The following is a 10,532-nucleotide window of genomic DNA, read 5'->3' as shown; positions in this document are numbered from 1 at the left end:
GGTTTGTTGCAGACATAGGCTAAGATTTTGTTAATAATAAAAATTGATTGAAACTGTGCCTTGATTCTTCTTGTTTAGAAACCCTTGAAATAAAAATTGATTGCTACTACGGCTTGAATCTTCTTGCATTTTTTTTTTCCTTGCAAAGCAATGATGTCATGATTTAGCTTCTATCAGTGACGGACGCAGACAATTTGAGTTAGTGAGGCACAATCAATTTGAAAAAAAGTTGTAAAAAATTAAAGTATACGATATCTTATTACAATTATTCTTTACGGGTTCTCAAACTTTAATGTGATTACTTAAAGTGACATGATCGAATTCTTTGTTCATGATTCTTGGAGGATTCATACTTGATCCAAGCTTGATTGTGTGTGCTACTTGATTTTGCAACGTATTTTCTAACAATTTCATTCGTTTTCCACTTTGAGAATCTGTCATTAACAAATGAACTACCACTTAAGTTGAATAGATAACATTAGAAGCAAAATATATTATCTTTTGCTATATTGTATTCCAACTAATTGAAATGTTCATTATATCATGAAACACAAAATCATACATCTTATAAAAGTCTGTTGTGAGACTAATGAAATCGAATATCAAGTCTGTCTTGATAATGAAATTCAAATATCCCATAGATCAGTATATGTTATATTATAAAAGTTTTTAAAGTATTATATGCCAAATTTATATTTTTATCAAATGCTTAATACATACATAATTTTCATATAGAATAAACTTAATCTTGTTCACTTACTATTCACTTATTGAAAAGTAAAATTTTGAAACCCAAAAATTTGAACACTTAAAAATACCATGCTTTGGCTCCATTAAAAATAGATTTTGGGAAAAAATGTATTTTAAAATGGTGATTCAAACTTATATGTATGTTTCTATTTTTGTAACTCATCTTTATTATAATTTGTTCTAAAGTAGCCATCTAATTAGCCCATGTTTGTTGGCCCTTTTTTTTAAAAAAAAAATATTATTTTAAATAATAAATTTTTGGGAGAAAATGTGGTTAAAAAATAGGAAAAATTTTGAATTCATGTGTAAAATATTTTATTGTAAGAATGTGTGATTGAAGAAAAATATGACTTATCATTTTGAGCTAGATACTCCTTTAAAATGCATATAAAATAAAATAAAATGACTTATTTTCAAATAAAAAAGGAATGATGGATAAGTTTGACAAAAAAAAAAAAAAAGGTTGACCAATGGTACTACATTTATATAATGCACCAAAAAGCCCCCCAGAGCATAGCCTAGTGGTGCAAAAAAGGGAGTGAAGTTATTTTACGTCTTGCTGGTAGTCGCAGTATGTGTATTCGATTCCTGAAACATGGAATTAGACTCCTTGTAGGCGTAGTGTACAGGCAGTTCTTATTCCCCGACCTGTTGGAACACATCCGGCGATTTACCTCCATCGCAAAGCTCCACGGACGAGACGGTGGGAGCCCGCAAAGTTGGGGTTCAACATTTATATAATGCACCAAAAAGTTAAAACTCGGCATAGCGGTTGGTTGTACCACCATCTTCTCTGTTCTCCCTCATTGGTAAGAGTTAAAAAAAAAAAAAAAAAAAAAAAAAAACCTTACTTTATGCTAGTGGGTCAACTGACCCACTGTGGATCCGCCCCTGGCCCCTGTCTCACATTTATTAAATTATTTTTTTTTCCTCAAATCCATTTTCAATTACATATTCAAATAATCATATTTTTTAACTATACATTTTCTAAAAAATGATTATTCAAAAACTCATTTAGAAAAAAAAAATTAAAATGAATGGCAAATTGTGGCTGAAAAACTTGTCCCGTTCATATTGATGATGTTGTGTTATTTGCGTTTTTACTCAAGGTTTTCCTGAGAAACTAATTTGACAAAATTTTAGCAAGCTACGAAATGTACACACGAGCCAATTCGCATTCGACTCATCCCATAAAATCGAGCTCATGTCGCTAATTTCCAAAAATCCCAATTTACCAATTTCGAGTATAGAAGAAAACTGTCACCAAACACCACCAAATCTTACCTAAAATCGGGAAATCCATGCAAATGGCTGGTTGACCCAACCATATTTTTACAATGGCCATTAACCATTTTTTTTAAAGTTAAAAATTAAAATAAAATTTTTATATATCATGTGTCAAAGTTGCCCTCATTTTCGACAAAGATAGGAGAGGAGCGGGAAAAGATAAAAAAAATAAATTCACACAATCCTTATAGTTGGAATTCAATCAAAGTTGTCATCCTCACAATTTACCCAATGCCGACCACTACAAAATTCGGTTATTATCTTCAACAATGTTAGTTTTTTTGTGGGATTAAGAGATTGATTTTTCATTTTACATGTTTTGTGAATTTCTATATTAAATTGTTATTTATGATGTCGATTCTTCATTATTTAAGCAAATTATTGAGTCTATGATGAATTTTGGCAAAATGAATACTTTTTGTTGTTGGAAATGATGATTTTCTTGTAATTTGCGACGAGATATAGTCGCACGGCCGACTGTATTTACAGCTAGCCTTGTTGATTGTTAAACAGTCAATTTGGGCCGACTGCAAAAAAAATCAGCCCAGTCAACTATTTGGGCCAACAATTTTTTCCTCATTTGTTTTTTCCGTTGTTTGATTTGTTTTGTTTTCATTATAATTTTTTAAAATATTTTTGAAATTTCATAATTATTTTGCTCATATTATGAATAATTTTTTTCGATTTAAAATTCGTTTTAGTTCTTTTCTTTTTATAACAAAACTTAATTTTTTTTATTTTCATTAAATAATATTTATATTCTTTATTTTATTTTTGTAATTTTCTTTTGTTTTATTTGCTTTGTTTTTATTATAATTTTCTTTGAAATAGATTTAAAATTTATTGTTTTCTTCATATTATAAATAATTTCATGTTCAATTGAAAAGTATTTTAAATTCTTTTCTTTTTATGATAAAATTTAATTTATTCAATTTTAATTAAATAATATTTATATTCTTATTTATTTTTTATAATTTTCTTTTGCTTAATTTATTTTTTTATTATAATTTTTTTGAAAATAATTTTTAAATTTCTTAATTGTTTTGTTCATAATATAAATAATTTTTTTTTTCGATTTAAAATTCATTTTAATTCTCTTCCTTTTATAAGAAAACTTAATCTTTTCCAATTTTAATATGTTCTTTATTTAATTTTCTTTTGTTTTTATTATAATTTATTTGAATAGTTTTTAATTTTTTTTCTTAGTATTATAAATAATTTTTTGTTCAATTAAATTTTTTTAATTTTTTTTCATTTTATAATAAAACTTAATTTTTTCAATGTTAATTAAATATTTTTTTTATTTTAATTATTTCAATTTTAATTTTAAAAAATTTATAATAATTTTTTTTATATTTGTCTTTTTTTTCTTTAATTTATTAAATAATTTAATTTTATATTAGCATCGCGTAAATGAATCTATGCCTTGCGTATAATAGTTACAATTCGTTTCTCTTAAATTTCTGAAATTATGCTTTATTCAATTACCTCTTATTCAATGTTCTAATATTTGAATTTTTGCAGGATGGAGTACAATCTAGATGCGGAGTTGGCACGGATGGCAGGAAAAACTATTTAGAACGGTAGCTTTGATAGTTTCACTGCAAACTAACCATCATGCGGGGCACGACGACGAAAAGATAATCGAGATCGTAAGTATTTATAATTTTTTTTAATTCGAAAACTTAATTTTTAGTTATATGATATCGAACTAACACGTTATTATTCAATTGTAGGACGTGATTACAGCATGGTCACAATAAAGTATGTTAAAATTTTTAATATAGCACAAAAAAGTTGATGAAATCAACCAATTATTAATATAAATTTGGAGGAATAAGTTAACGAGTGATTTGTATGAATTCAATGTGATCCGTAAATATTGTAAATTTAATTATAAAATTATTTTAAATTTTGTAAAATTTATGTAAACATTGTACATTCAATTGTTTATTTAACTATGAAATAATTGTACACATTACAAAACTTATATTTCAATTGTTTATTTAGTTATGAAAATAATTATAAATATTATAAAACAAATGTAAACATTGTATATTTAATTACAAAATAATTTTAAAAATTGTAAAATAAATGTAAATATTGTTTATTTAATAGCGATATTATTACACATCAATCTAATTGTCATTTAGGGGAATATATTTTGTACAAAATTGACGAGTATATCCTGTTTCTCTGCACCTGTTGCACCTATGTGGTAGAGAAAAACTCTTCGGTAGATAGTATTTTAGACGTATGTGGATGATCAGGATCACGCGGTTCAACTTCTGACGGTAACAAACTATTAAGTGAGAGAATATGGTTGGAACTTCCCACCCGACTTCATTCGGTAGTTAAAATATAATCACATCATACACTGCTCTACAATAATCAACCGTGTAATAAAGAGAGTATAATGTTCTCAATGTAAACCCTCTATACATAGTCATCGCGACTACATGCGCACATTGAAAACTCTCAAACTGAAATCCACTACAAATGCATGTATTATCAGTCAAGTTCACCATGTATACCATATTACGTGCACATTTCACGAAAAAACACAACTCCTCCAATGGTTTCACATTCAACTTTTTCGCAACCTCTGCAGCTTTGAAGAGTTTATCCTCTTGAGTCAAGTCTAGTATGCTGGTGCAACTTTGTGATTCCATACGTTGGTCATGAAAACCACTGCTGTAGCATGTTATGAATGTTTTCAATCATTGCGCTAATTGATAACTCTCGATCCTTCTTTAAAAATGCATTGAGAGACTTCGCGTTCGACATCATCATATTGTATTGACGTTTTGGAAAATGTGACCACGCCCAATGTTCAATCTCCATTTTTTTTATATAATCCCATGTTGGTAATGATTTACTTCCTATTTTGATCATAAACTTATTACACTCCTCAACACCGTAAGCTTTGCCCGCTCTCTTGAAAAATTAAAAGATGTCTTTGTCTCAATATCTAGTTTTCAGATTATATTGTATATGTTACATGCAATACACATGATGTGTCTCGAAAAAAATTTCAGCAATACCATTTATTATAGACGGTCAACGATCAATTATAGAGGTAAGGTCCTCGACTTTCCCGATTACTTTCCTAAACTTTGTAAAGAACTAATGCATCGACAGATTATTCTCGCTGTTGACTATGTCGAATATAAGAGGGTAAATTTGGATATTAGTATCTTAACATGTAGAAATAATCAACTTGCCTTGGTATTGAATTTTTAGAGTTGTACTACTGATTAGAATTACGGCTCGCATCGCATTTCAAAATCCCAAAAATGCATTGTCCAAGAGCTTTGAAAAAACTTAAAACAATTCTCGCCCTCTATTTCAATAAAAAATGTTGAGTCAGGATTAGTTGTTCCCATATTATGGCAATACCTGGCCAATTTAACATAACTCTCCTTGATTGAGCCCTACAAATCCTTCAATGCGTATTCTTTGGCCTTCCGATAGTTCATGACCATTCTATACTCTCGACAGACGTTGTTGTCCAAAGGTTTATAAATCGTTCGCGGGTCCTAATACTTGTGGATTGTCTGCCGACTAATAAACAATGCTCGAACTTGCCCATGATCGTTATGACGAATTATCGCTTCGCAAGTATGTTCTCCGTATACTTGTGAACTACAAATAACTCATTCGTGTCCATCTTAGTCGTTCGCAAACGTCAACGATAAATGTCGTTGACGTAAATCATTTGTTTGATTTCTTTATGTTAAATTCAAAATTTTTATTTTAATGACATCCTGTGCACAGCTTCTTACAGATCTTTCTTTGTTTTAAACAATTCATCGACATGCAAATCCTTATCATCGAGAACTATTTGTGAAGAATTAGGGGACGACTCGCTCAATCCAGGCCATGAGCTCCCACCCCACTTGTGCCTTTCACGAGATAGAGCAACGAAATCTTTATTTGTAAATTCATTTTCTTTCTGACGAATTTCTGTGCGTAATAGCGGGATCATGATGAGGAACATTTGTCTCGAGAATAACTACATCATCTTCACGAGCTATTTCCATTGTGTCCAAAAAATCATTGGCATTGTCATCTGCTCCATTCGAATGTTCGTGTTCACTTTTGATGACATCCTAGCTTTCTCACTAAAGTCACGCAAAAAAGAGTCATGTGCATTTTATTCAATTCAAATAGATAAATCACTTTAGAATCAGAATTAACATTCATTGGTGGAATCAAAAATAGATGAATGCTCGTTGAATTGAAATCTCAATTCCATGTAGTACCGAGAGGGATCGACATTCAACTTATTTCATAAATCATAGTGCATTCCCACATATGATGTACTTTCTGTTAGAAATTGGAATACCACTAAGTATATCACTCATCCATTTTCACACATATCGATCAATTTCATCCAATTTGAAATCACTAAAATAACAAATCGATATCACAATCATAATTATATGATGAAAAATAATTTTTAATCATAAGAAAAAATAGTCAAAAAATCGGCTCAACCACTGGACAACAGAAATATATTAAAATTTTACAGCTTTTTGTTGCTCATGCTTCAAAAATTATAGATCCGTTAAAAAAATTTATCTACATATTAATCAATGTCAAAATAACATTTATCCATTAAAAACGTATATTAATTTAACGAAAATAAAATTAAACATACTTAAATATACCTACTGATTTGAAGTGACTGATATAAAAAATTACTTTCTTGTTTAAAGTTTGATAAATTTATGAGATTTTGAGATTAAAGAAGATGAAATACGAAAGAGTTTTTATCTATATTCTAATAAACATATAAGAAAAGTTAGTTGATTTTGAAATTTTTAGTTTTCACTTGTTAATTAAAAGGATAATATTATTTTTTTTAAATAAAACAATATTTTGTAATTATACAATATACTTAAGAAATTCTTCGTGTTTCACCATTTAAAAGACCACGGTGAAAATATGAAATAATTGGAAAGTCAAATTGAAAAATATGGAATTTCACCATTGATTTTTAACGTACCCCTAAAATTCTACCTTAATCAATGCTAATTGTACAATCTTATCTTACAAATTTGGTTGTTATCATTACATTCATCCATTTTAAAAACTACTTTTAAAATTAATGACACAGATTTTCACAGCATCAATATTGCCCAGCATGATTGTTCAACTAAATTAATTCACCCTATTTTCGCCTCTCTTGAACTCCAATACCTCCCCAATTTCACTCTTCCTCAAACCCTAATCTTAACGCCTCCGCCTCTGCTCTCAGCCGTTCGCCGCCATGGTAACTTTCTCTTCCTCTCCTTTCTTCCAATTGAGCTTTTGATTCTCTTGAGTCTATCTTTTCTGTAATTGTTGACAATAATATGATTTATTTGATGTATACGTAGACTGGAGAAGCTGTGAACCCAAAAGCATATCCGCTGGCAGATGCCCAGCTGACCATCACTATTATGGACCTGGTTCAACAGGCTGCGAACTACAAACAACTCAAAAAGGGGGCTAATGAAGGTTATATTACCTCCTTTTATTATTGTCAGCAATCGTTAATTTTAGCCTTTTTCTTCTTTTTCTTTCTAATGAGTTTGTTCATGATCAAATTGAGATTTTGGGATTTTTATTTAATCAAATAATTGTTGCAGCAACTAAGACACTGAATAGAGGAATTTCAGAATTCGTAGTCATGGCTGCAGACACTGAGCCCCTCGAAATTCTTCTTCACCTTCCTCTTCTTGCTGAAGATAAGGTAATTTTTCTATTTAGAAGTGGTTGGTTTTCAATATATTGCAATTTTTCTATTTAGAAGCGGTTGGTTTTCAATATATATGCAATATATTGAGTTGCTTATAGTTAAGTTTATTACTATAATATGGAGAATTAATAGTAGTCAGCATACTGAGCATCAAAACTACAATTTTTTTTGTTCTTAGTTAGGAGGAAAGTTTGAGTTAACGAGTTTATTTCTGAATAGCAGGTGCTAAAATGGAGCAAGATGTAATTGTGTAGTATATGTAATTTTAGGAATCAAACATTTGAGTTAATAATCCAGAGTAATAGGTGTTACAAGAATTAAAAGAATTTCATTTACCAACATTAAAATCATTTTGAAACTAAATTAGAATTGATAGTTTAGGACCCAAGATTCTAAAATAACTTTAATAAAAATGAACTAATGCACTACTTGTGCATCTTCCACTTTTCAAATTTGATAGGGCTATTAGTGTAATGCCCCGAAACCCATGCTCTGGAGGTTACTCAATTTATCTCTTTAACTATTATAAAAATTAGTCGACACATTATGATACGAAAAATTTGAAGAAAACTTTGCGGAATAAAAACAAGTTATTTTATTGTCTCATAAAATATCAATTAATCTAATTCATTATTGTACTATGAATCCAGTACTTATTTTTTTAAAATTCAACATTTATTTAAAAATAAAATTTTAATTTGAATAAAAAAAATATTTTCTAAGTAAATACTAAATATGAAAAGAAAAAACTTAAATTCTTGATCCAGCAACACGGACTCTGTCAACAGTCTCAACTTCCAACTCCGATCCATCAAGCATCTGTAAAAATAATTTAGAATATGGAATGAGTATATGAATATACTCAGTATAGATTTCATGCCAGTATTTTCACAGTTTAATATAAAAAGTAAGTAAAATACGCACATAACATAACTTTTTAGTGGGATAGAAACCTGACCGTCTCATTCTCACTTAGGTCAAACCCATTCTCAATCTCCACTTAGGGTATTTAGCCCTGTGGCTTGTTTTCGTATAGATCTACATGATAATATCCTATGGTATTTCCCACAATATTTTTATTTACTTTGAATCACATAGTAGCACATAAAATACTCAACTTAAAACATTAAAAAGTGAAAATACAAAATCACTGGACATTTAGAGAATGCCATACCTATTCGATAAATTCCTTGTATACTTGAACTATTTAGGATTGAAAATTATTGCGAACGGATCTCGAACGCGTCAGAAAATTTTCTTTTCTTTTCTTTTTTTTCTTCCTTCTTTACATTTTCTATTCTGCCTCCCTCTTTCTCTCTCTCTATTACTTTTTTCCTCTCTCTATCTCCTCTGTTTCTTTCTCTCTCTCTTTCTCACGTTTTCTGCTTTCTGTAGTTTAGTATGAAATAAGTACAAGGCTCAAGATTATTAAATAATGGTCATTAGATTAGGGTGAGTTACCTATTTAGACTTCTATTAAAATCTCTTAATTTGAATTCAAATAGGACTCTTAACAAAAAATTTTACCACATAAAATCCTAATTACATGAGGATAAGATTATAGTATAAATATGTTAAAATACTAATTTATTTAAACTTCATTTTATCAAATAATTCAATATATATCCAAAATAATAGTAAAATTTAATTTCATACATTTTATGCCTCATAATATATTTACGATTTATTTATTTATTTATTTTGGGTATTACAATTAGGGCTGTTTGGGAGAGCTTTCTCTTCTTGGGAAGAGTTTTTGAGAGTAGCTTTGGCTAGTAGACATGGCAATGGGGTGGGATGGGGCGATCTGTCTCTGTCCTGCCGAGGATTTTACTTCAATCCCATTCTTGATAGGCGCTTAAGGCCGGTGGGCTTGGTGGGATAATCCACCACCTTGATTACTGTCCTGTTTATATTTATTTCTTATTTTTTTTCCCTACAAATTCTTGGGTTTGGGAATTGAGTCTTGGAAATTTGTTCGAGTTTGCTATAATTTAGGTGATTTTACTCGAATTTGAATTTTTTTTTTCCATATAAATAACAACTTGGGGGTTAAGTTTTGCTGCGCGGCCCTGTGTGGCAAAACACCTCCCCATTGAGGCAGGAAGGTTTTGCCCTGTGCTGGGCGGGGCTCGGGGTGGGTTTTCCTGCCAAATTGTCATCCCATGGAGCCATCTTCCTCTTAAAATACAAAGTATTTTAAGAAATTATCTAAATAGGGTCAAAAGCTTTTTCTTGGTATCAAAAGCAGCTTTTGGCTTTTCATTCAAATCGGTCTCTAATGATTCTCTTTTTGATCTTGTTGAAATCCTTAATTTCATTTATCCCATACTTTACAATTTGAAGCATATTGGCTTAGTACTTTTTTGGCCGTATATGCATTTGAATTGATTGATAGAGATTTTCAGAGCAAGGAAGACAGAACTGACACATATAAGGAGAACTGGATTTTTTTGACCAAGAATTCTAACTTATTCTGTCTATTTTATGGAAAATTGATTACCTATGAATTTAACATTGACAATAGCCTTACTTCTCCTCTCTTTCAGATTCATTTAACCACATAGAAATCAGGCACTATATGGGGAATTAGGAAAAATGGTTTGTTGTTGATTGGCATTGTTACCGAGGAGGAAGGAAAGTAACTTCCAGTGAAGGTGTTAGAGAAGCTAGGAGGGAAGGCCACCAGAGATTTTAAAATTTTTTTTTTTTAATTTTTTTAATTTTTTTGGGGTGGGGGGGGGGGGCG

The 10,532-nt window shown here is 30.0% G+C and overlaps 1 protein-coding gene across 1 annotated transcript in view; it reads left to right on the top strand.

Moving 5' to 3' along the window:
• Window positions 1–7,161: 7,161 nt before the first annotated feature.
• The window catches only part of LOC111365845 (NHP2-like protein 1), a 4,992-nt gene continuing 1,621 nt past the window's right edge, over window positions 7,162–10,532 (top strand). Inside the window, exons 1-3 of the mRNA XM_022986359.1 lie at window positions 7,162–7,315; window positions 7,422–7,542; window positions 7,674–7,777. Of these exons, the coding sequence (XP_022842127.1) occupies window positions 7,313–7,315; window positions 7,422–7,542; window positions 7,674–7,777 (228 nt within the window). The 5' untranslated portion in view covers window positions 7,162–7,312. The remainder of the gene's footprint in view (window positions 7,316–7,421; window positions 7,543–7,673; window positions 7,778–10,532) is intronic.

This window comes from Olea europaea, chromosome 2 (assembly GCF_002742605.1).
Source record: "Olea europaea var. sylvestris chromosome 2, O_europaea_v1, whole genome shotgun sequence".
Taxonomy (NCBI): Eukaryota; Viridiplantae; Streptophyta; class Magnoliopsida; order Lamiales; family Oleaceae; genus Olea; species Olea europaea.
This window is presented reverse-complemented; position numbering and strand designations above follow the sequence as displayed.